The sequence below is a fragment of the Caloenas nicobarica genome, chromosome 7 (genome assembly GCF_036013445.1).
Source record: "Caloenas nicobarica isolate bCalNic1 chromosome 7, bCalNic1.hap1, whole genome shotgun sequence".
NCBI lineage: Eukaryota > Metazoa > Chordata > Aves > Columbiformes > Columbidae > Caloenas > Caloenas nicobarica.
Genome location: NC_088251.1, coordinates 9372840 through 9398436, shown reverse-complemented (window position 1 = coordinate 9398436; position 25597 = coordinate 9372840). Strand labels below are relative to the sequence as shown.

The 25597-nt window shown below is 38.0% G+C and overlaps 1 protein-coding gene across 1 annotated transcript; it reads left to right on the top strand.

Annotated features, from left to right (window-relative positions):
• CASP7 (caspase 7) lies at nt 1-21685 on the top strand. Its single transcript, XM_065638922.1, has 7 exons — nt 1-129; nt 1532-1644; nt 17152-17300; nt 18176-18304; nt 18694-18869; nt 19369-19507; nt 20170-21685. Exons 2-7 carry the CDS (start codon nt 1532-1534, stop codon nt 20391-20393), a joined length of 930 nt encoding a protein of 309 aa, XP_065494994.1. The 5' UTR covers nt 1-129; the 3' UTR covers nt 20394-21685.
• Nucleotides 21686-25597: the final 3912 nt, after the last annotated feature.

The window sequence follows — 25597 nt, the reverse complement described above, 5'->3', positions numbered from 1 at the left end:
ACGCCCGGGGGCTGAGGGGTGGAAGGAAGCGGCGCTCCCCGCACTGGGTGCTCGGGCCCTTCAGGTGGATTCACCGGCCGCACAACCATTTCCGGAAAGGAGCAGAAGTTATTTGCAGCGGGGTTTGCGGTGTGTGTGGCTGGGGGCGGCGGCCGTGCTGCTGGTTTCCTCTGCTCGGGGCTGTGCCCTCCATGGCGTGGGGCTTCACCTCCCTTGGTGTGGGGCTGTGCCCTCCATGGCATGGTGCTTCATCTCTCTTGGTGTGGGACTGCTTTGCCTCGCTGTCCACCTGGGGCCTGCGCACTCTCCGAGTCTTTTAAAAGATTATTTTAAAATGTATTTGTTTGTCAAAGCCGCCTCTACACCCCAGCTTTCGGGAAGTGCCAATGACCCGGAACCTGGTAGGGGCGGTGCCGGTGGCCTCTGAGCAAGGTCACCAGGGTGGTTTTCAATCCAGGTGTAAAGGTGCACTCTTCTGAGTAAATGTATTATAAGAGAAGTTTAATCTGCCGAAATATTGGGAAGGGGTAGGAGTTGTTGTTGCTTTCCCTCATGAAAAGCTGGAGCTGGACAAGTGGCTCAGTGCTGCACTGCCTTCTCTGCTGTTCTCGCCCTGCACTGAGCTGATGCAAATCATCGCGATATCAGAAAAATGACTCCTTTTTTTTGTAGTTTTCTGCTGGCTTAATGATCTAAATAAACTTCCTGAGTGGGCACCTCAGTACATGGAAGAAGAGAAGAGAGAGACCATTTTTTTCATCAGGAAAAAAGTCATTAGGTCGGCTCAGCCGTATTGTCCAGCAGTGCCCTGTTTTGCTTTTGAGATGGGTGAAGATGTTCCAAGCTTACACTGGAGTAGCAAAAAAAACATTGGCTGAAGCATAGCAATTTCTGTAAGAGGCTACTTTATGTAATGAAAATACCTTTTAATTTCGAAGAAACACTTCACAACTTTTTTTTTTTCCTAACAACTGTACATGTATTAATCATGAGAAGAATATAAAATTCATATTAAGTGTTGATATAGATAAAACAGATAAATGAAAACCTGAGATCCCATCCATTGAAGGTAATACAGGGTTTTTTCTCTTAAGCACATTTAACTGTATATGTGCACGTGAATACACAGGAGCTCTCTGGGTGTCTTAGCACTGAATTGCAATTACAAATATTTTAATATTAGTTGTCCTTGCATTCTTCCTAACATCCTTCTTTCCAGACCATGAAAAATTTTCTGGGAATTAGTCATAAGATTTTTCACCATAACTCAATTTTTACTTTTGTTCTTGTCTTCATTATTAAGGGTGGTATTAGACAAGTCACTTTTGGTAACTGCCACAAGGTAATACAGACGGCTGAGCATGTGCAATGCCTTGTTAATTCAATACCAGAAATCTATAACCACTCTTACTTAATGAAGTATTATATGGCGTAACTAACAACCTCACATGTACCTGGTTTAACTGTTTGTTTTATAGAAGCATTTCTAAAATGATAGTATTCATTTACATTCTTGTGCTTTTCTTTGTAGATGTCGGGACATGAGCAGGTTGATCGCTCTACTCAAGAGGGAAGTGATGAAGATCGTGGTGATATAGTTGATGCAAGGCCAGATAGAAGTAGCAGATTCTCAGTTTTTGGAAAGTAAGTTACCACTTTTGTTCCTGTTTTTGTTGTATCAGCTGTCATACCACCCTTCTAATGGGATTTTGGTGTTTAGTGTGCCATGCCCACAAGGTCATAGATGGTCTGGATAGGGAGTTGGTTTATGTTGTATAGGGTTAACGTACGTGGTCTGTACCTTAAAGCATCTCTATATGGTATCTCCCTATAGGAAGACCTATGGTATCTCCCGTAAGCTTTATTTGGTAGTCAAGAGACCACTAAGTTCATTTAGCACTAATTATAGTCCCGCATCTTAAACATTGCCCTTTGGTGGAGCTGGGAATTAAATATGCCATTAATTATCTATTTTACTGCATTCAGCTCAGCTGATCTACTGCATCATTGGAATCCCCTGCTGACTATTTAAGTTGATTTAAAGCCTGGATGTGCCATCTAGGTTGCAGCACAAAGAAGCCTCACTGAGTCTAGAGATGTAACTCATTACAGAATAAATTAAAAGCATTTCATTTTAAAACGTAGTCTCACTGAAGCATAAGCTTACTTTCATTAAATGTGTAGGAAGTGAGAACTATGTACTGCTTGTCTATACTCCTGAAAACACTAGATAAATGTGATTGGAAAAGCAGAAGATGAAAAATGAACACGCAAAATTTACAAGTGCTATATTGAATGTCAGCAAATGGCTACTTCACATTGTGAACTTCATGGATTTAGAAAGACTTTATTAGAGGTGTTTATTACAAAGACTATTGTAGTTACAGAGAGGTTTTTAGGTTTTTTTTTCCTATTCAGGTGAACAGTAGAATTCAGAGAAAGTACATGGAGAATATAATTTTATTTTTTGCTGCTTATTTTGAGTCTAATGGAGGTAACAAATCTGTGAGAGAAGTGAAGGTGCTTTAATCTTAGAAGAATTCTGATATGCTGTTAAGCAAATCACTTTGTCTCATTTTATCATTCCTCAAATATGTTTTATGATGTGTATGTGTATTACTAATTTTAGCAGAATCACGTCATGCCAAATAGACAATGTGACATATGTTTCTAAATCTTGCCAAACACTTTTCAAAGCTTTACTTTAAACTTTATAAACTGTTTTAATATCCAAACTGGTCTTCTTTGTAAGAGGTGATATGCTAATACTATATTAAATTATGCAACCCAGAGTTAATAATTTCTGAAGGAAAGGTAATAATTCTATCACTTTTTTCTATAAGAAATTTTTCAAATAATTTATCTATGCATCAGTTTGAGATGCAGATGTCAAGATTTTAAATAAGTTCAGAAAAGATGATATATATTTGAGGAAGAAAAGTCCAGTGGGAATAGTGACATTAAAATCTTTGGTGCAAGATGTTCCTAAATTAGGTGAAAACATATTCTGTGAGAATATATTCTGTATCTGATTTCTTTTGTTTGTTTTCTTAAAACTCATTACTAGTCAGTACGAGAGGATAGGCCAGATGTACTATTAGTTGGAACCAGCTCTGTGTCTTGATTGCCAAGGCTTCATTTTGGCAACATCAAATTAATACCTGTAAAATAAGTTGTCTAGAAAGCTTTAGACTGACTACAATTTTATAGTCACTTGTTTTGTTTTAGCAACACAGTTTTTACCAGCTGTGCAGTAGTTTCAATGAAGTTCTATATTGTGTTTAATTTATTATTACTTAAAATATATAAGCTCAATAGGAAAACAAGTACCTTGTATTGTTAAATAAGCACATTAATTTTAATTTAAGAGATCAGAGCAGTGAGAAACTGAATTTAAAGCCATGCAGAAAGACCAGCTGTTTCCAGTAGCTTCACAGCTCCAATTCACCATTCTCTGGCTGTGTCTGGAGATGTATGTAGCAAGAGCAATAAGTAGAAATTAGTGAAAATCTGATTCACTACAACATATTTCTTTCCGAGAAGTCTGTGAGCCTGCTTTACCATGGCGGCCACGAGGCTCAGAACAAGCCACGGAGTGGGCAGGTTCTTCTGGCTGCACCACAATTTAGCAAAATTATCTTCTACATGTTTCATTTTCTTTGAAAAAGCGCTAGCACTTAGTTAATGTTGGTGGAGAAGGGCTGTTTGGTGGGGAAAAGTGTTGAAAGAACTAAGTTTTGAATTAACACCTGCCACTGGTGGCTGGTTTAGGGGGTTTTAGCCACTAGATGGCAGGAAGGTATCAATTTTGTGTACTGCAAAAATGTGGCCAAAAATTAGGGAGCGCTGCAGTTGAGCAAAAAGTTGTGTTTCAGAAAGCAGAAATAGCTGGATACACTCTGGCAAGCCTGCGCGCAGCAAAATTTTAAACCACGGTTAAGAAAAGATTGAGCTGAGGTTTTCAAATATGTATTTTAATTTTTTATGTGATAGAAACTAATATAATTTTTCCCATAGAAATCTTTCTTTTCTGTTCTGAATGTGCTCCTGTTACACTTTTGAGGCTTTAAAAATAGTCTCACTTCCCCACAGGATGATTTAATGTCTTCATTTGGTATCTTTTGTCTTTTTATTGGGGACCTCTGTTAGGGAGATTGATAGCAGCAAAGCTATTTTAGCATCCAGGAAACATAATGTAACACAAAATGGAATAAAATTGTGATTCCACTGTGTTAAGTAGAGCTAAGATTTCTCTTAGTCCTAATAAAAGTAGTTTGGTGGGATTTTTTGTTTTGCTTTGGTTTGGGGTTTGGTTTGTTTCGTGTTTTATTTTGTTTGTTTGTTTTGTCGTGGTTTGATATTTTTGTTGTTTTGGGGTTTTTTAAATGCATCTGAAAATCTCCATTCTCAGTAGACTTCCACTTGCACTGTCAATAATCATGTCTGTTTGTGGGCTTCAGTGAAGAAGCACAGTGCCGAAGAGTGTTGTTGTTAATAGTATCTAGGTACCAGTTTTATTCTAACTTAATTGTATCGAACAATTTGTCCTCTGGTTACTTTTATCTACTCCAGCCCAACTGTCTTGTTTTACAGTCCCTTCTCATCTGGAAACAGAAAACATAATATGTGTTTAAGAATTCTTGCAAATACTTACAATTGAAACTCTCTGATTCCGTAGTGCCCTTAATGCAGAAACATGAAACATATTGCAAGAAAATCCCACTAAGGAATTTGAGAGTCTTGTAGGGTACACTGACATATAATCACTGAGTACTTCAGCTGTTCAACACTGCAAGCCCAGGATATCTGTAAGGTCTTTATTTCTGCCAAGTCAGGCCACTATAAAGTTTGAGACTTTTCATTTTAATTAATTTGAAAGTTTGCTGGAAGCATCACTGTGTATTTAGTATAGTTCAATACCTGTGATAGTTATATAGTTATAATATCTATCAGGATTGTAAACTAGTATTTAGATTGAAAAGATTCACAGATGTATAGATTTTCTTTTCATGTGTACAGTGTTTGTTTGGGTTACAGGGCATCGAAGTGGGGAAGCCCAGATTTTACTACTGCATGAATGTCAGCTGTTCCTACCTTGAAATTGTGTTCAAATCCAGATGATGCCTTGAACGATAGCTCATCTTTTTATCATAACTTTTACAGTTTTAAAATTCAAAATCTATTTCTGTTACAGAATAACAGCTGATGAATCCTTATCTGAAGGTGAGCTCTGGGCTGCAACTCAGAGGTCTGAACTGAGCTCTTGGTTCAGCCTCGCGTTTCCTCAATGTCTCTAAGCAAATCACTGTGTGCCTTAGTCTGTCCTGTAAATGGGTGGTGATCTTTCCTTTCACTATCCTAACTCCAAAGTCTAGCAGAATATAATTTTAATGTTGTTTGGAGTATGTGGGTTCTGCTTCACACAAGCTAAATATCAGTGTGCTTTCCCTCAAAGCACTCAACATAGAATTTCAGAAGCAACAGGTTCTGGCACCTATAGTCTGTCAAAGTTAATTCATATGAAGACAATAAAGAGATTTTAACATAGAGCAACAGGGGTGTTTAATTTTCATTACTCTCTGTTAAGCCAGGGTCGGGGTTTTGTTGGCTGGTTGGTTTGGTTTTGGTTTGGTTTTTTTTATTATTGCATTTTCTTTTTAGATCTGGAACTCAACTTCTGGAGAACACTGCAGGAGTTTTTAACAATTAGCAAAAATTTTGGTCAGTGCGTGTACTTTCCCTTGGATGCTTACTGGATATACCATACAGGAAATGCCCAAGTACCTAGAAATAGTCTAAAGTGTAAGAACTCATTAATTCACAGTCAATATTTGTTTCCAGTCTCCTTAAAGACTTCGTCATGTGAAGCACAGCAAACACCAGGTTATCCATGAACTGTATCTGTAGCAATCACAACAGTGAGTCAAGTATCCTAATTCCTTTTTAGTATAGTAAATTATTTCCTTCAGTACAAAAAACTCTGGGCTGTCATCATACAAAATTTGGAGGAGAGCTATATGTAGTGTCATTTCTAAGCTTTCAATGGAATAAAAAACAAATTAAGCCAAATTTATGATAAACTAAAACCGTTTAAGGGTTAATATACAGGAAATAGTTCTGTGAATTAGAATACAAAGAGGTTATGTAAACTGTGGATGTTAATTTGCATTATTTTGTTAGAAATAGTAATTGTGTAACATTGTATTAGCGGTGGATTGGGTTTTCAGAGAAGGACCAAAGACATATTGCAAAGTGAATCCTGCCGTCCCACCTCCATCTCAAGATCTGCTGTATTTTCCTGTGCTGTTACGTAGGAACAATGATAGAATCAGAGCTGTGGGAGCCTGTTTTCCGCTTGTCAGCAAAGGTAGGTCAGGCCTGCGTGACCTCAGCTTGCAGGGTGAGAGCTACGAGGGTTTGAATAGCCCCATGGAAAGGTCCAGCGTGACCCACTGCTGACACATGCGAATCTTTGGGCCTGAACACAGAGAGCAGCCTGTTTCCCTCTCCCATGTAGCCCTGAGCATGGTGGGCTCCTAGCAGTAGCAAAGAAGATTAGACTTGCTCTTGAGGACAAGCTGAAGCTGTTTTCAGATGCAGTGTGGGGTACCATTTGATGATGAGCCAAGGTACTGTGCAGTGTTATTTATTTCCTTCCTTCTCTGCCACCTGTTTGGAAATCTCATGAATGAATACCCTGAAAGAGTTTAGTTTCAGTGCTTGTATTAAGCTAATTATAACTCTACTGGCATTTTGCAACTGCTAATCCTTGCCAGAGTGTTCTCTGAGAAACAGTAGTTGGGGGAGGTTGCTTTATTTTGAGTCATTTTCCAAGCAGTCCATATATTAATGTGTATACTTGTTAATTGTTCTTAGTACCTATGATAGATAAGAGAGGCTTCATCCTTTTTTTTTCGTATAATTGGCAATTGCCTGTGTACATTATACTACCTAGCATACAATCATACAAGATTTCAGTTTCCAGAACACCCATGGAAGGTACGCATGTGCAGGTTTTCTAGAAATGAGCAGAAAGCCTTTCAGCAAGCAATATGCTTTATTTGTAACATTTTACCTTTTGAATGTTATTTGAATATTATGTTGCATACAGTATTGTGAGGCCTGCACAGCAGATACCATGCAGCTCATTAGGAAGCTGAAGATTAATTACAAATCGATGGTTGAGAGTTTAGAACTTGCTCTGTTTTGGTCCTCTATGCTGCAGGCATTACACCACAAAATTGTCACGTGGGCTGTAAATGATACTTAAAATATTAAGTGCACAACACTAGGATACTGCTACTTTTTTTTTTTCTCATGTCTTTTTTGTAACTGTTGCAAAATATGGACAATATTAGACATAATAGTCTGTGTTGAAACTTTTTTTTACAAAGTGTAGCTGGCTTAGCCCCAGTGTGCTTCATGTGCTTCATCTGCTTCGTTTTTCTGTAATAAATAAAATTGCAGCCATGGTTTTGACTTGAATTATATGAAGGCTATTACTAACACATAGTTAAAAGGAGATTAAGATGTATTTAGATGTAACTGTCAGAACTGCAATGATAGATATAATATTCAAACTATGCCAGAAGTTGTAGTCTGAGGTTTGCTGTTCCAAACAGCTCAATTCCTTTCATTACACAGTGAGTTTCCAGCTGTCCTGGACTGGCTTTCTGTGTTTTCCAAGTTCTTAGGGAAGATTCTGCCCCCTAATTGGAGAAGGGTCTGAAACTAAAATGGGACAGAAAAGCTACAAGAGTAGCTCAGAATCTGTAAAATGTCTTATAATGAGGGATTTAAAATGTATTTAGTTTCTCTAACTGAAGTTGAAAGATAGTTTGCTTGTACTATACAAATACGTAATGTGCTATACAAATATATGGGTGATGGAAGATCAGAAGATAGGAGGAACTTTTTGTAAGCAAAGAATTCCTATATGGAACCAATGCATCTGTAAATGGATCTTTAAAGGATTTAAGGTTGGGTATAAATCTAAAAGATGTTCTGCAGGTTAAACAGAAGCTGCAGATTTGTAGAAACTACTGAATAAGGGTTTGTGGTTTGCTCTGCAAGAGATCCAATGAAAAGTGTGCTCACACTCAAATGAGGCAGTTCCTGCAATTAGCATGTTGCAGCTCACTAGCTGATTTTGTTCATCTCTGAGACTCTTGCAGTTGCGAAGCTTTGTGGTAGGCGAGGCCTTGTTGTGATTCAAGCTGATACACTTTAGGTTGTGGTTTCAAAGGAACATACAAATAGCTATCGCTGTAGTTCAGATGGGTAGCTGCAATGTGATGAGCTGTGATATCTTGACTGTTAAACCAAGGCCCCAGAGGCCTTTAGGGCTATAATATACTTTGGGGAAATACCATATTCTGTGGGCTGCAACACTGTCATTTTTTGCAGTTGTTATTCTATAATTGTGTGCAGGTACTAGCAGCTTTATCTCTTCAGGGAAGCTAATGTGCAGCCACCAAAGATAGGAATTTGTTTCTGGACTGAGCTCCATGGCAAACCTCCAAAGCAGACAGTTGGAATGCCTTTGTTTCAAACATGTTTTTCCAAGAGACACGTGGCAGTAAACTACCTCACACATTCTGGGCCTAAACATTGTACAAATGTATGAAATAGTGTATTTTAAATTAATTCTGCAGTTTACACTACCCTTGGAAAGAAGCCATAAGATCTGCAGTTGTTTTATGAAATAAGTTTGTTTAGGCTCCATTTTGTAATGGAAGATCTAAGACCTAGAGATATGGAATTACTTTCCCAAAGTTATTCAACAGCAGAAGCAGGATTCACACTCAGTTCTCCATCCATAGCACGACTAAGCGGTGAGTAAAAAACATCTCCCCCCCAGTGAGCATTTTGGTCCGTTTAATTCTTTTTATCAAGTTAACTGAGCAAAGCATAGCAAGCATATAATCCTAATAAATATTTTAATGGCCTGTGTTCAACTGTTGGAGGTGATATGCCACAGGAAACTTAGGGAAATGCCAGGATTTCTTTTAAAAAATTAAAACATTTTGTTTTGCAGATTTTTTTGCACAGCCTGTAATGGTACTGCTATATATGTCATAGTAAGAACAAAAGTAAGTTTTGAATATGTTTGGCATGTTTCACCATAATTTAAAATTTCTTTAACAGACAAAACAAGACCATTAAAGGGAACAGAAATCTAGGACAGTTTGATTAGTTTTTGTGTTTAACTGTTCTGGGGTTTTTTTGTATTGTATTGTGTTGGGTTTGTTTGCTATTCTAAATTGCAGCTGTCAGTTTTCATGTCTTCTGTGTAAGACATCTCCATTCCATAGTATGTTTAGATGCTTTTTGGGGAACATTTATGTTCATTTTTGTAGGACCATTTTTTCCTCTGTCTTCTAAATGAAGACTTTCTATTATGTTGAAAAGACTCTGACTTAAATAAAAAATATTGAATATTATCTTTTGACATTTATCTGGAGAATGCTTAAAATAGCCTTCTAAGGCCTGGTTGTTTTGTTGGTGCTAGTCTGTCAAAGTCATCAGTCATTTGCTAATAACTCTCAGTAGGGAAATTGATAGTAAGCAACATTTACTTGAACTTCCTCCTATATAATTAGTATTGCCCCTTTTTCCCCAAGAGATTTTTGCTTCAACTATTAAACTGTTTTATCTCCTGGCACATAGTTTTGAAGCCTAAGTAACCTTTGTTTAAAAAAATGTTGTAAGAGATTTTTTTTTTTTTTTTTTGATTTACAGTTTTCTTTCAAAAGAGTCCTTGGCAAGGTGTTATGTGTCTGAAAAGAGAGAGATGGAAATTGTACCTGCCATTGGGGTATGTTCAGTAGAAAAAGTTTGAGAGTCCATAGTGTGAGATAGTCAGGTTGGAAATAGAATTGGGATCTCCCAGACATCAGTGTCTTCTGCAGTGGCTCTGGTTAGTGTTTATGGTAGGCTTGACTTGGTGTTCTAGCGTGCTGCCTTCTTAGTGTGTGACCCAGGGTCACACCATCAAATGCAGGGTAATGCAGTTTTTGATATTTGGTCTAGCCTTATGGTTAACACCTAGTCCTTATCTCATTTTTGCTTTTTGATTTTTAACAATAAAGGAATATTCATAGAATCATAGAAGGCAGGAACAACCCCAGGTTCCAATATAGGTTGGGGAATGACCTGTTAGAGAGCAGTGTAGGGGAAAGGGACCTGGGGGTCCTGGTGGACAGCAGGATGACCATGAGCCAGCACTGGGCCCTTGTGGCCAGGAAGGCCAATGGCATCCTGGGGTGTATTAGAAGGGGGGTGGTTAGTAGGTCGAGAGAGGTTCTCCTTCCCCTCTACTCTGCCCTGGTGAGACCGCATCTGGAATATTGTGTCCAGTTCTGGGCCCCTCAGTTCAAGAAGGACAGGGAACTGTTGAGAGAGTCCAGTGCAGAGCCACAAAGATGATTAAGGGAGTGGAGCATCTCCCTTATGAGGAAAGGCTGAGGGAGCTGGGTCTCTTTAGCTTGGAGAAGAGGAGACTGAGGGGTGACCTCATTAATGTTTATAAGTATGTAAAGGGTGAATGTCACGAGGATGGAGCCAGGCTCTTCTCAGTGACAACCAATGATAGGACAAGGGGCAATAGGTTCAAACTGGAACACAGGAGGTTTCACTTAAATATGAGAAAAAACTTCTTCACAGTGAGGGTGACAGAACACTGGAACAAGCTGCCCAGGGGGGTTGTGGAGTCTCCTTCTCTGGAAACATTCAAAACCTGCCTGGACGCCTTCCTGCTCTGGCAGGGGGATTGGACTAGATGATCTTTCAAGGTCCCTTCCAATCCCTAACATTCTGTGATTCTGTGAATGTCCTGAGTTGGAAGGGACCCACAAGAATCATCGATTCCAACTCCTGTCCCTGCATATGACAACTCCACAGTTCACACCGTGTGTCTATTCCTTTTTATAAAAGACAATTCAAGGAGTGACACATTCTTCTTGTCCAGAAATGTTGCTGCTTTGCCAACCTGATGCAATATTAATGGGAAAAGGCAACAGGATAATCTATTATTTGCATGCAGCTCTAAATCTGTGTGACACTTTGCCAAAACGGATCTGACAAAGAACAAAGAGTCTGCCTTAAAGAACTTAAGATCTAAAAAGCTCTAGTCAGGTTTAACAAGTGTCTTTTGCTTGTTATTGCCAAGAGGTTTCAAGAGGAAAAAAAATTCAAAGAGAGGAGAGTGTACAGTAATTAGAGGTGTACTATATATGGTGAAATTAGTCTGGATAAAAGTATTAAACCTGGATAAAAGTATTAAAGCTGGCAGTTTGGAGAGAAGGTTATGTGGGAGTAAGACATATTAGTGCATGATCATCAGAAAGCATCAGACATATGACTAGACCACTAATTACTAGAACGAAATATTGAACCCTGATGTGTCTGATTTAGGAACTCTGTTTCCTATTCACTTTTTTTGGAAGAATAACTCAGAATTGGTCTCCAGCACACTCAGTTTTACTACATATAGCCTGATGATGCTTTGTGAATTCAAACACAATCCTCTTTGCATTTTCATTGTTTCCTGTTTATCCTTTAATGTTCTATTAAAAAAAAAAAAATGCAGTCCAGGATTTTTCCTCAGGAGGGCAAACATAGCACTTGTGATGAGCGGTTGTCACAAACATCATTTATATGGTGCATGAAATAATGGAAGGAGTGGGGAATTTTAGACAGAAAGAGCATCATAGAACCACACAAACTGCATAAGATTAAATCAGCATTATAGGCTAGGCGAGTTTCTTTAGAGGTCTTAAAACTAATGTATTGAACTGCACACTTACTCCACAGCATTGTAACTCAATGGGGAGTTTATTCAAGTGAAACCTTTAATGAGGTCCCAAAATGTAAAAGTCAGGAGGGAAACATCTCAGTTGTTTGTAACAGAACGAAGAGCACTGCAGTTTTAAGATACCTTGCATCCCACAATATTAAGCGTATGAAAGTTCTGGTGGATGTTGATGGGTTACCTGAGAAGATTTGTACTTTGTCACTGTACCACAGCTACCATCTTCTTGCCTGGGCCGACAGAAAGGCTGACAGTGTGATGGAAACTAGAATAAAATAATTGTCCAATGCCAAAAAGCATGGGGTCTCCAGAAGGGATCCTGAGATCATGTGTTCTGTAAAGAGAGCATGTTTTTGAAGGCAAATTTTCTTTTTAACAGGCATCTGTTATCAGTTATTAAAAAATAATATATGATTGCACATTGTATTGAAGAAGTGTGCCAGAGAAAAAACTATCACAATGTTCTGTTTTATTCCTTATCAAGTAAAGCCCAAATTTACTGAACTTCATAGACTGAGAGTAAGACAGTTCTCTTCTTTTGTGAGTATGTACTTCCAAAAGAAATGAATGTAATCAGCTTAGCCTTTTCCACCTACCTCTGAATGTCAGCTTCCTTAAATTGAATAGTATCATAATTGTAGAGGTTTTTTTATCTGCTTAGGTTTTTCAGTACAGCAACAAAAGTCCCTAACTTTCCCGGGAGAGAAAGGGATTATAGCTCTTTTGAAAGCCTGGATATCCCTCTGTAATATCATTTTTAGAGTTCATTTTGATAACACATTAATTTCCTCTTAGAAAAGCAAATAAACAGGAAAAAAACAAATAGGAAACTCCTCCCGTCCTTTGACTGGGAAGTGGTGATTGTGGATTGGTCTTTATTCATCTACTCCTCTGCCTGTATGGCTATTTCAGTGACTGCTTTTTTCCCAGGGAGAGCTGTTTCTTCTGTATGCTAATGTCAAATTGCTTTTAAGGCCAACAGCTCATTTTCAGAAGAGCTCTATTGTCTGTCAGTTACTATCATCCTCTTTTTAATCATTGTTAATGCTGAGGTTTAGTCAGTGGATTGGTGTAACAGTTTCTACCCTAGAGATTGCACTTTCTTCTTATTGTTTTCCATTCATCCACTCTTCTCTTGGGTACTTTCCATGCATTATGCAGATACAGTTCCAAGGGGAGTCCGTGTTGTTGCAGCAGACCAGTTTTCCTAGAGCAGAAGGGTTTTTTTGCAGTCACTGGCCATTATACCTTGCACAAAGGTAGTAAATACCAAACCGCACAGCTGACATTAATTGTGTAATGTGATGGAAAGTGAAGACCCTCACCATGGAAACGTATCATGCTGAACTGGAAGTCCAACAGCTGGTTCTCGCTGAAACACGTGTTATGCTGGAGGGCTGGCAGACCCGAGCCCCAGAGCTTGGCTGGAGCTGATGGGAGAGATGATAAGAGACCGTAACACTCAAGGAGATCCTTCTCCTGCACATGGATTCTTAGGATGTTGGTATGTCATAATGTACAATAGCAAAGAAAGTGCAGAAAGATGCCAGTAGAAAGGAAGCCAAAGGAGAGGAAATCTCCACTGCTAAGAGACACTGCTTTCTGTAGTATTGTTATTGAAAATAATCTTTAGGTATAGCTAGATATAAACAATGACATTTTTATCCTCAAATTTTGATATCCATACATACTGAAATCATAATTTACCCAAAGTCTAACAGAAAAGGAAGTTTGTTGTGATAAGTAGCAGTCCTGTAGACAATCAAGTTCACTACTGGTGCAATAATGTATTTCCATTGATTTTGACAGAATTTTAGCCACTCATGGTGATAAGAAATTTGGCCTTTACTATTTAAAAGTTCAATAACAAAATGATAAATGGTATGGGTAACTTTAATTTCATATTTGAAAAGTGAGAAGTTGATAATAATGATTTTCCCGGAGTTGACACCGATTGAGTTTGGACTCGATGAAATCATGTTCACAGACATGCTGTTGTCAAGCCTAAGGGCTGCATTTAGAGACACAGTAGGGGTGAAAATGTGCAAGCTATATGAGGGTGCCAGAGTGGAGTTTCTGTTTTGCTGAACTCTTGACCAAAGGGAGAGAGGATGAAATATGTGAGAGCACTGATAGGAAGAATATTTCTGTCTAAGGGAAAGATCAGTGACTAATAACGAAGTGAGGAGTTACTGCACAGCTGTAATTAAAAGCTGAAGAAAGAGTAAACAGTCATGAAATTCAAGTTTTTATTTAGTCTGGGCAAGTTTAAATCTCAAAAGAGGGAAATTAAAGATACTGGATGTCAGAGAAGCAGAATGAAATACAACTGAGGGCAAATAGTTTAAAATGTTATGTAACAGCCCATAACTAACCTGTGGAAACCCTTTTGGAAAATATGGTGATTAGAACGCTTAGTAAGAACAACAGCAGTAAACATTTATATTAACATGTGTCCAGTTCAAAGCTCAGAAAATAAAAAATTAGTTGGAAAGCTGTAGGCTTTCAGTCATAAGCCAGACTGTCACTGACAGGGCATTTCCCTTATGGACTGATTATTACATATTTATTACCTTATTAGTCGTTACTACAAGGTCTGATTTAGCTTGTTGAAACTGACGAGTTGGACCTTATGCCATCAGTGAAGTCCAGCCAGGCAATTCCCATATTGCGCTATGTTGGCACAGCAAACAGAATCTTCCAAAAACAATTCCTCTCTGGACTGCAGGCCCAGGATATGTAAACTCCACAACTTCTGCTTCCCTGTTTGTTCAGTTTGGAAAGACACCAAAAGATTTCTGGAACTTTTTGTTTTCTGCCAGTAAAGAAGCAATAGGCGTAACCCTACAAAGCGCGCCCTAGTTGCTTAGCATCTTCTTACCCTGCTGAGCTTGAAAGGAGTTGTTAGAATAAAGCCACACTGTCCTCTGTACAGGAATGGGGAAATGATAGAGTTAGGTGTGCTGATGAGGCTTATCTGGGGCATTTACCAGCACAGAGCTTTTCTGGTATACTTTTGGGAATCCCAACAGTAATAGCTACCTCCCTTAAACTCCTAAGTGTTTCTGCATGAATGAATACAAACTATTGAACTCGGAAGTGAAATCATTTCAGATGAGTTGTGTTGGCTACATTATTATGCTTGTTAACCCCAGCTGCTATTTTCAGTGAGGCTTTTTGGGGGGGTAACATGGCTGCGTGACTTCTGGACTAGAATTAGATCACTTACAGCATTTTAGGAGAGCAGATGGTGCAAACATGATACTGTCGTACTCATGTGGATCTGTCCTGAGTCTTCACAACTGTTCATGTGTTGGACATAAAGGGAAATTTGTGTACAATTTGCTTGTAAACATCCTATTGTGTGTAACACCCGGTGTTAGTCATACAGCATTTTCAGGAAGCTGGTGAAGCCACATAAATCTGTAGAAACTTGAATCCATTGTGGACTGAGGAAATCAGCCTCTTCATCAACCCGAGTGGTTATTTGTTGTTTTGAAATTTCTTTTTCTGTCTTTGCCAGGGGGAATTTTAGGCTAAAATAAGAATGCAAGATCTCTTTGAAAATCAAATGTAATATTAACATCATACAGCTGCAGATAATTCTTTAAAATGATTGAAATATTTTCTTGAGGCAAAGCATATTTAATTATTGCTCCCAGAGCCCTCAAGAAACAGTATGCAAGGAGAATACCAATACTTGCAATTTACCAGAAAAAAATGTACTTCCAGAGTATTGGCCAAAAGCCTCAAGTACATATGATTCAATATCTTGTTTTGTAGTCTCTAAGAGAAGTCTGACAGAGGAGGTGAAATTAGGATGGTCATATGTAAAAAAAGCAGAGAGAAATCCTGCCAGGTGCAGCTATTTAATTTGGCCCTTTGTAATAGAACAGGAGGACACTGAAAGATAAGAAGCTTTTTTGAAAATAGAATTGCAGTAGCATTTAAACATGATGAATCCATCTAGAGAAGGTTTGTTGCAGTTTCCAATTAGTCTTGTCCTTTAGTAATAAAAAAGACGACACTTGAAGCTAAAAGACAACAATTGTTAAATCAGGAGGATAAGAAAGTAGATTACCTAGACAACATTTAATCAATTTGCAGCAATCCCATGTCTACAGGCTATTATTGAAGCAAATAGCTTAATAATTCTTTAGAAAGATGTCAGAGTGAGAATAGTGAAAGTACTTAAATTAATTGAGATTATAGGAAAAATCTAATTTTGTTAAAAACAAACTGTATTATACAGTTATTTGTGCTGCAAAAGTAGGTTATGTTTTCCTCTCAGACAGCAGCAATAAATACTATGGGCCACCAACTGGATTTAACTCCATCCACCGCAACTCTTTGGGCCTGGCCATCCAGCCAGTTTTTTACCCAGCAAAGCGTGTGCCAGTGCAAGCCATGAGCAGCCGCTTTGTCCAGGAGAATGCTGAGGGAAATGGTGTCAAAGCCTTAGCTAAAGTCTAGCTAGACAACATCCACAGCCTTTCCACCATCCACCAAGTGGGTCACCTTGTCATAGAAGGAAATCAGGTTGGTCAAGCAGGACCTGCATTTCATAAAGCCACGCTGAGTAATGTCTGTGCTATCCTTTTGCATCTTTTTCTAATCCAATCTAAGACTCCTGCACATAGGAGAAAGGTCATATTAACACAGATACACGGTCATATTAACAAAGAACATTTATAGCTCATTTTGGTTTGGTTTGAAGTGAGGTTCAGGTATTGATGACTTCACTAAAATTTGCTTAGTTTTTTGCATAGGTTCAGACTGCAGTTTGGCAGTCCAAATTAACACATGACCTGTTCACATCTATAACCTTTATCAGCAGAAGCTACCTACTGCTGGGTCTTAATCTTCAGAGAATTTAAGGATGATAGTGATTTAATAAACAACTCCTATCACACCCTTGGGTAAACTGTGTATCTTCTTGTGCTTGGAATAATTATTAAGGTAGATCTGTGTATCCTTCCATGAATTATTTGCAGTAAAAGTAAAATATGTCCAGAACCACAGTTGATGAAAGATTACTGCCAGCCTGACTCCGTGTTTAGGCCACTTCTTTAATCTGTGGGTCAGGATCTGTGTTTACCACTGTTGGCTGCAGTTCCCTCTAGAGTCATTTTACCATCATCAGAATCCAATCGCATACCATCATCACTTCATGGAAATCACAAGATCTTTGTGCCTCAATCTGAAATATGAAGGAAGAAAACAAACATTAGAGAAGAAAAAAAACATTGGGTAGGCCTTCCCAAGTAGTTTGAATTAAGATAAATAGGCACACTGCATGTGACTGGGCCACTAACAATAATTTCGTTTGGTTCACCTAGAAAAAAGAAGAATGAAAAAGAAGAACAGCCAAAGTCCTCTTTCAGTAATCAGTACCGAATTGTTACACCCACATTCCAGTATAATATGGATTACAAGAAAGTTGGCAAATGTATTATTATAAACAACAAAAATTTTGAAGACAAAACAGGTAATGTTCTTGCCTTGATGATACTCATTACAGACTTGAGAATTTTTATGTTTTCATTAATCAATAAGCATTTTATTTTTAGGACATGGAATTTTAATGAATGTATTTATCTTTTTTGATAAATGGTTGTTCCTACAGTGTATTCCTGTTCTTTAACACTCATATTAGAGCAGCTCTTTGCAGCTTCTTTGCAGTATATGTTTCAAAGAGCACATCACCTTGCTCTACCAACTTCAAACTAAACCTTTGTCCCAGAGTTTAAGGATGTGTTGTTAGAATTTGAACGTTGGCATCTGCAGCCCATGTTATAACTTCTCTGTCCCTGAGCTGCAGCCATGAGCTACAGAGTTCATAGCTGTAGCTGTGCTCTGTTCACACTCCTGCATTTAACTTTTCAGACCAGGTACAGTTTCAAAGTGGACAGATACTTGTGCTATAGGCAACTTTATAGGTCTTTTCCTATACACTTGGCAAATACGCTAACTTAAGTGTTTAGTCCAAAGAATTTACAATCAGTTTCTTTTATGTGGGTATCAGAGGGACTCTTTTCAGCAGATTTTCCTTGGAGTGCTTTGTGCGTATGTTGCACTGTATAACCAGAAGGAGACACGGACATCCTGTGTTGCAAGGTGTTGGAGGCACGCCAACAATTTTTAGGATATGTGTTAACATTGAACCTTGCATTATTTTGCATTAAAACAAATCTCACAATTTGTTCTCAATGCTGAGAATGCTGTTAGAGGATTGCTTTAAAATCCTGTCACTATGACATTGTTTACGTTTCTTAATTATAAACCTAAAAATTTACCTTTGAACACGTGAATTATTTTGAATTGTGTGATGTGCAGTCAACCATATTCTTTGTTTTCTGGCAGGAATGGGTACACGCAATGGCACTGATAAAGATGCTGGAGATCTAGCAAAGAGTTTTAGAAACTTGGGGTTTGATGTTCACACGTACAATGACCGAAGCCGTGATGATATGGAAAAATTACTGAAGCAAGGTAAAATTTTCCATATAGAAGGATTTGGTTTCTGAACGAATTAGGCTTAATTCCCCACCTCTTCCTCCAACGTCAATTCAGAAATACAGTTTTCTTGTCATATTAGGTGAAGCTCCTGTCCTGTGTATTAGGTGAAGAGCCTTGTCACATTAGATAAGAGTCCAGCCTGTTGGGTCTAGTGGGCTGGACTCAGAATCAAGTGAAGGATGCATTCATGTATTGAGGTACTCATCACATCACTAAAAAGTGGGTTGTGTCATCTTTATCCACTCCTTATACCTTCCAGGAAAGGGGCCGTGTATGTTTAGTCTCTAGAAAAATGTGTTTGCTAACTACAATTTTCGTTTAAAATGTTGTTTCCTTTTGGCTAAGCAGTATTTGATTTGCAGCTGCTGAGGAGAATCACAGTGATGCCGCTTGTTTTGCCTGTATCCTTCTAAGCCATGGGGAAGAAGGTCTCATCTATGGCACTGACGGACCCATGGCTATCAAGAGTTTGACTGCGCTATTCAGAGGAGACAAGTGTAAAAGCCTTATAGGCAAACCCAAGTTATTCTTCATTCAGGTAATAGCTCTAAGGTAAATATAGTATCCTGCTGCTGCAGTGGGGAAAACATGCTATGTTGGTTGTCTGCTCTGTTCTGTGAAATAGGCTACAGCAGCGCATCAAGAACCAAAGACAATGTGTAGTCCGCTGTAAAGAAAATGTCTGAAGTCATGCTATGCAAGACATTGTGTAATAATTGAATGCTGAGGCTGACTCTAGACTAGTAAAATTAACCATGGTTAGAATAAGGTAATGATGATTTGGCACTTTGACAATCCACCGAGATCCACAGCCTGCAACACCATTACCTCCCTTTACTGTATGGGATGTATATTTTAAAATGAGTAAGCTAGTAACTTTATCACTGAACAATTAGATTTCTGCTAGAAATGCATTTCTGCTTCTAATACATGCAAAGTACTGCTTAAAACTGTATCCTTTAGAAAATGTTAATGAATACTTATAACACCTTATTTCTCCTTATTGGGCAAGTTGTCTCTGTCTTCACTGCTTTCAGGCATGCAGAGGCTGTGAATTTGATGATGGGATACAAACTGACTCTGGACCTGCAAATGACACTCTGGAAACAGATGCCAATCCAAGATACAAGATCCCAGTAGAAGCAGATTTTCTGTTTGCATATTCCACAGTGCCAGGTAAAGAAAAGGGGGTCAGGGTGGGGATAGAAGCCTAAAAACTTATCACCCATATTGACATGATTGGAGACTGACCCTCATTGATGATACGTTGTGTGTTGATGGACAAAACGCTAAGGCCCAGTGTATGTTGGGCCAGTGTGTTGTATCCACCCCTTTTACACGAGCTATAGCAAGGACAGGAGAAAGCCCAAATTCGCCAGGTGAGAAGACACAAACGTGACAGGTGGCAAAGGCAGTACTGTTTTCTGGGAATCCTGTCCCTCCCTGTCCCAGTTTAACAAGTCTGTTGAAGATATGATGAAAGCAGGAAGAGGAACAGTTACAGCACGAAACTTACTTATTCTTAGAGAGGAAAAACATGAAATCTCACTTCTTGCAGTTTCCCTAATGCAAAAGTATAGAATGGTATTGTAGTAGTGTGAGGTTTGGAAAGCTAATACACATTATTCTTCACTTTGGTGAAGGAGCATATATGACAAAAGTGATAAGAATTAAGCTTTCTCTGTGTGCATTTTTTTTTCTCTGCGTGCATCCCTCTGCCCAGAATCTTTCACACAAATTAGTACACATCTCTCTGCCATTCCATTCTTCAACACAAGATAATAAGAAAAAAGAGGATGAATAACCCCATGTACTTTCTTATCTGTCTTTCCTGTAAGGTTATTTCTCCTGGAGGAACCCTGGAAGAGGTTCCTGGTTTGTGCAGTCTCTGTGCTCTGTGCTGAACGAGCATGGAAAACAACTTGAGATCATGCAGATCCTCACACGGGTCAACTATGCGGTTGCCACAAATTTTGAATCGCAGTCTGATGATCCCCGCTACAGTGAGAAGAAGCAGATTCCCTGTGTGGTCTCTATGCTCACTAAGGAACTTTACTTCTGAATGCGTATTTTAATGCAACCAGTGGTGAAAGATCAGGATATGGCTTTGGGTGGACATCTGATTATAAACTGGAGTAATACAGTTTTAATATCAGAAATGTAATTACACTAGATTTTTACACTGTATAAGCTGAGGTATCTGATGGATGGACAATATACAAGATTTTAAAGAAGAAATAAATGCTGTGGGCCAACCTGACAGCTAATACTAATTACTGTATCTTGATTTCCCTTAGTGTGGCTGTCATGATTTATGGCTACTGAAGATGTTCTGAGACAGCTACCTGACCCATAGAGATTTATTCCAGAAAACATATTGTAAATTAAGAACAAAAACATTAAATCGTGAGACTCCATCTTTTTTTTTTTCACTGCTAGCTCATGGAACCATAACTTCCTTGCAAATTTCCAAAGACCATCATATTGTGGGTATGTACAATGATTAAACAGTTTGTAGCTATTTAAAAGGGAGTTTCTTAGTTGAATATATTAATTTCATTTTTATGAACATTATTCATGAAGACAAATGGTTGTTCTGTGCTTAATCTGGAAGTCAATTTACTTGGTTATGACTCTCACATAAGATGGATAAATAAAAAAATCAATATTTGTAGGTGATTTACCTGAATAGTATAGATATGTAACAAATAGAAAAATCAAAATGAAAATCTATGTAGAAGATTGGCAAACTTCAATTGGATTTTGCCTTATTAAAGTGGTATTGTAAAGATTTTTGCCTTGCAAATGACAATGAACTGATAGAACAGCCTGAAACAGTGGTATTGCCATTTTTCTGCCTGCAGAAATAAAAATGTCTGCTTGTTGATTCAGAAGTTTTGAACCAACAGAAAGTTAATGCCAAGGCTTCATTATAAAACATTAAAATTTCATGTTGAAATGATAGAATTGTGTATTGCAGGGAAAATGTATGTTTAGATATAGCTTCTGTTTGTGAGGAATTTTGCCAAGACTGGGAATACTTACTTGAATCAGAAACAAGAGGTGCCTTTTTAGTTACTGTGTGGTCTTGATTTTGTATATTGGAGTTAGGTCGGTGATGTTTACATTCCTACTTTTTTATTCTCTTTAAAGTTGGTAACTAGCTCAAAAAAAGTAAGTTTAATGACTTGGTTAAACTGAGAAATGATTAGTTGTTCATCCTTTTCCCAGTTAATGTACTCTATATGATTTTGAAATCTTCTAAGAAAATAAATGCATACTATTAAACCCAAGTTACTATAAATTATTAAGTTTATTGTCTTCCAAATACTGTGGCATAGCAAGGCATACACTTTTTTCATAAGTCAAATTTACAGTTGTTTGTTTTATGGATGTCTTGAGCACAGAATCAATAAAGACATTTTTTAAAAATTGCCTATGAATGTCTGCATGTTTGTCACTCCATCTGGTGAAGTGAAAACCAACCAAAATACATCCCCAAACCTTTCTCAGCTGAGAATGCAGATGATCTTCAGCCTCTTTTCAAGATGAGGTTTAAAGTGTGAGTTGAAAAGCAGTTTAGAAAAGTAAGCTGACTTTGGGTGACTTGGGTTAGGCAGACCAATTCTTCTCTTAGAGTAAAGCAAAATTATTGAAAATATTTTAATGGACGTATCCTGATGTACCAGCACTTGATCTTGCCCTATGTATAAGTTGTCTTTATCTAGTAAACTGTACAGTGGTCTAGCAGTTCATATGGAAATGTTCTTCCTGTTACTTCTGGCAAATAGCTCCATCTTAAACTATTTTCTGGCTTTAGAGATATTCCTGTTTTACCATGAGAAACGTGTCACAGAATCATAGAATCATTTAGGTTGGAAAAGACCTTTAAGATCCTGAAGTCCAACCATATGTCCAGTCAACATTTCAGTATTTGTTACTTGTCTGGAAGCTCTTCCATGCCTTTATAGTTCATTCATTAGCGTTTATTTGTTTAAGGTTTAGCCTATTTTGAAATTTCTTTTAAAAAGAAATTTCTTTTAAAAGAAATTAATTTAATTTCTTTCCCCTGTCTCCAAAAGTATCCTTTTATTCAGGTGCATTGTAGCTCTGAAGCCAGAGAGTCTTGGGAACAAAAAAGCAGCAAGCAGGGGCTCCGAAACAGGTCATTTAGGTTTTTAAAATAATGCCAAAGAATGTAAGAGCATAAAAGGTAAGGAGCACCTCTCCTCTTGAGTAGTGCTTTTTTTCTTAAAGGTTCTTTAGGAATTAGGTTTTATTTTAAAAAAGTTATAGCAAATTTATTTTAGCTTAGAAGCACTGGGAAAATATAAAAATTACTAGAAATAGTCCCTGGTGTAGCCTACAAGGCACTGCCAAGAGAGCATGAGAGGAGTTAATATTCATGAGTTTCCTCTGAGAGCAAGAAAAGCTATTTGCCCTCTTGGAAATGATGTCTAACAAAAAAAACCCCAAACTGGACAGAGTGGGTCTTTATCAGATTTTGTTGTACATTTACCAAGACGGACACTAAATAAAGACAGGTTGGGAATTTCCAACTAATACATGAACTAGTAGCTGTCTAAGACAAAAGGCGAAGTAGTGGTGTTATTTGAAGCTCTTCAGGGCTCTAATGGCCAAGCCAACAAGGCAACTCTCAGCTTTTCCAAGAGATCTCCTGGTACAGAGGAGATTTCCTGGAAAAAGATGATAGTGTGGCACAAAGGAGCACAGGAATTCTACCTGCTGATTTACAATTAAAGGAAGAAGCTGAGGCTGAACCTTAAACAACCTTTGGGCTAGTTCTGGTATATCAGCTATACAAAGATGAGCATAAAATACCTGAAGGTACTGCCAGAGAGGAAAAGCAACTTGGAAAGATAACTTACAGTGGTAGTGAAAGACAGAAAAACATTCCCATATGTCGGGACCAGTGTCTGCTAGATGGAACATTACTTTAGGTCATGTCCAAAAAGCATTAATATTGTTTAAGAATAACATTTCCAACCACAGACATCGTGCCTGACTGGAGATGTGCCAGCCCAAGTGCCTGCAGGAGTCCAGCCTGGGCAAGAAAGCCTGACTCTACCACTTGAGCAAGGCCAGGTAGCTGAACAGTGACCTACAAGCTGTAGAGCATTTTAACCTGTTTCCTGATCAAATTTATAACTATTTTCTGTCCTTTCCATCTGCAGGATTTAGCCAAATGGTTTAGTGTGTAAAATCATTAATGATATCCTGGATGTTTCTGGAGTTAATAAAAAAAATTCACCTGTAACCAAGACAGACATTGACCTTATAGTGACATTACATTGTCGTTATATCAGTAGCATGAGAAATCCTGCTTCACCATTGTATGTTTTGGTAAATGCTGTTCTTTAAATCTGAACTTTGTTACATTTTATGGTACTTTATGATCTTTTAGAGTTGTTAATGTTGCTTTATCTTCCAGTCATGGGTGGATACGACATTTTAGACACAGCTCAGGGGAAATAAAAGGACTGTTTAGAAGGCTGAAGCAAAAAACAAGCTGTGTCTGGGCCTTTTTCTGCATGACAGACAGTTAAAGCTGCCTCAAATGTGCATGTTTTTTCATTTCTTGTAAGTGATTATTAATCTTCTGGATTTCCCCTTTCAGAACAGTCTCTCATTTGCCTCCCATGGCAGAAACAGGAATTTCCTTGTGGGTCATATTTCAGAGTGTTTGTATTTATACACGGACTATAAGAAGGCAGTCACCATGCAGGGCAAGGACACATCGTGTTTTGCTGCAGGAGGCAATACGGGGAACCTGGAAATACTTAAAGGTGTATTTTTCTAAGGTGTTCTACACCATAAAGACATTTCATCTGTAAGTATTAACACAGTTTGTTTTCCTTATCTTGGCATTATATTTTTGTATCTTAATCATTTGCAACATTTTATTTGTGTTTTGAGTGAAATACCTCATTGCATTTCAAAAGGTTGAAAGCAATCAAATCTCTTAATGTCAGACATACAAAAATCTGAGGGAGTGTAATCATGGAATTGGCATTGGCTATTCTGAAGCAGATATAATGTGTTTAAAATGTTGCTTTCTGTTGAAAAGACCATTAAACACAACAGTTAAGAACTTTTTCCCAAAATGCAGAGTGATATAGCACAACTGTCATCTTACAGGTTTTTGTCTTCCCACCTGCAAATCTTGACTTTTACCGAAACCTGGAAGAGACTTTTATCCTGTCATAAGTTCTTGGAACACTGTATTGCAAGAATTGCATCATTTGCCAGTCGCAGTGACTGTCGGTCATGTTGAAAAGAACATGACGTTGCCTTTCATTGTAACCCCAGGCGTGTGCCCTTACTACTGACACTAACAATTTGACTTCGTGTGCAGTCATTTTTAGTTTTGGAAGTTGCTTTTTTGTCATTTTGTTTTGGTAGGCAATAGATGAAAACCCTAGCAGTAATTTTTTTAACAGTCTGTCACAGGATTTGTACAATAAATCTTTCTCCCAAAAAGACATGTCAAATTTCAAATCTCAAAGGTTTCCCTAAAAAAAAGACCAAAAAAATACTGGCAGAAATGCTCTGCAGAGATCTCCAGAGGACGGAAGTTTGTGGTGGGTCTGCCTGGAACAGGAGCTGTGGAAGCCTGTAGCTTTATTTGTGTGTCAGAGGTAAAATTTTAGGTGTAACACACCCCATGTCAGGTGAGTGAGGCCAGAAAATAACCAACCATTTCTGTCCACCACTCCTGATCGTACCATGTTTACTTCTGGCACCACGGAGTAAATCACTAAAGAAACAGAAGCAAAGGAAACCCCTTAAATCTCTCAGTCCAGCCAGGGAGTTCAGCAAAGTCTCTGTTTACCCCTCTGAAAAATCGTAACACTAATGCACCTTTTCGAAAGCTGTGAAGTTTATTTCATCACCATTGATAAGTTGCTCTGAGGGTATTGTATTAAGAATACTACAGGCTTGCAAATTATTATAATTACCATAGTATCGTGACTATATTTTCTAAATAGATTTGAAACTCCTTAGGCCAAACCATGCCTATTTTATACAGGTGTTGTGTCAAGTGCAAAGGAAGGGGCAAAATGAAGTTCTGTTGGCAGGTCTCACCATTTCCTGGGCAAATTATCTCTTCGGCCTGTATAAATTTGTAATTTTTATTATTAATAATTTTGTAAATACACTTTAATAGAATAAATATTTTATAATATAGCATATAATGTATAATTTCCTTTATAATATAAAATACGATATATGATAGTATTCTTA

What these genes read in the sequence shown, in the direction of transcription:
- CASP7 (XM_065638922.1), top strand. Translation starts at nt 1,532, where the DNA reads ATGTCGGGACATGAGCAGGTTGATCGCTCTACTCAAGAGGGAAGTGAT. An exon ending in AAATTTTGAAGACAAAACAG is followed by an intron (nt 17,301 to 18,175) that starts GTAATGTTCTTG and finishes GTTTTCTGGCAG; the next exon opens with GAATGGGTACACGCAATGGC. An exon ending in CCAAGTTATTCTTCATTCAG is followed by an intron (nt 18,870 to 19,368) that starts GTAATAGCTCTA and finishes CACTGCTTTCAG; the next exon opens with GCATGCAGAGGCTGTGAATT.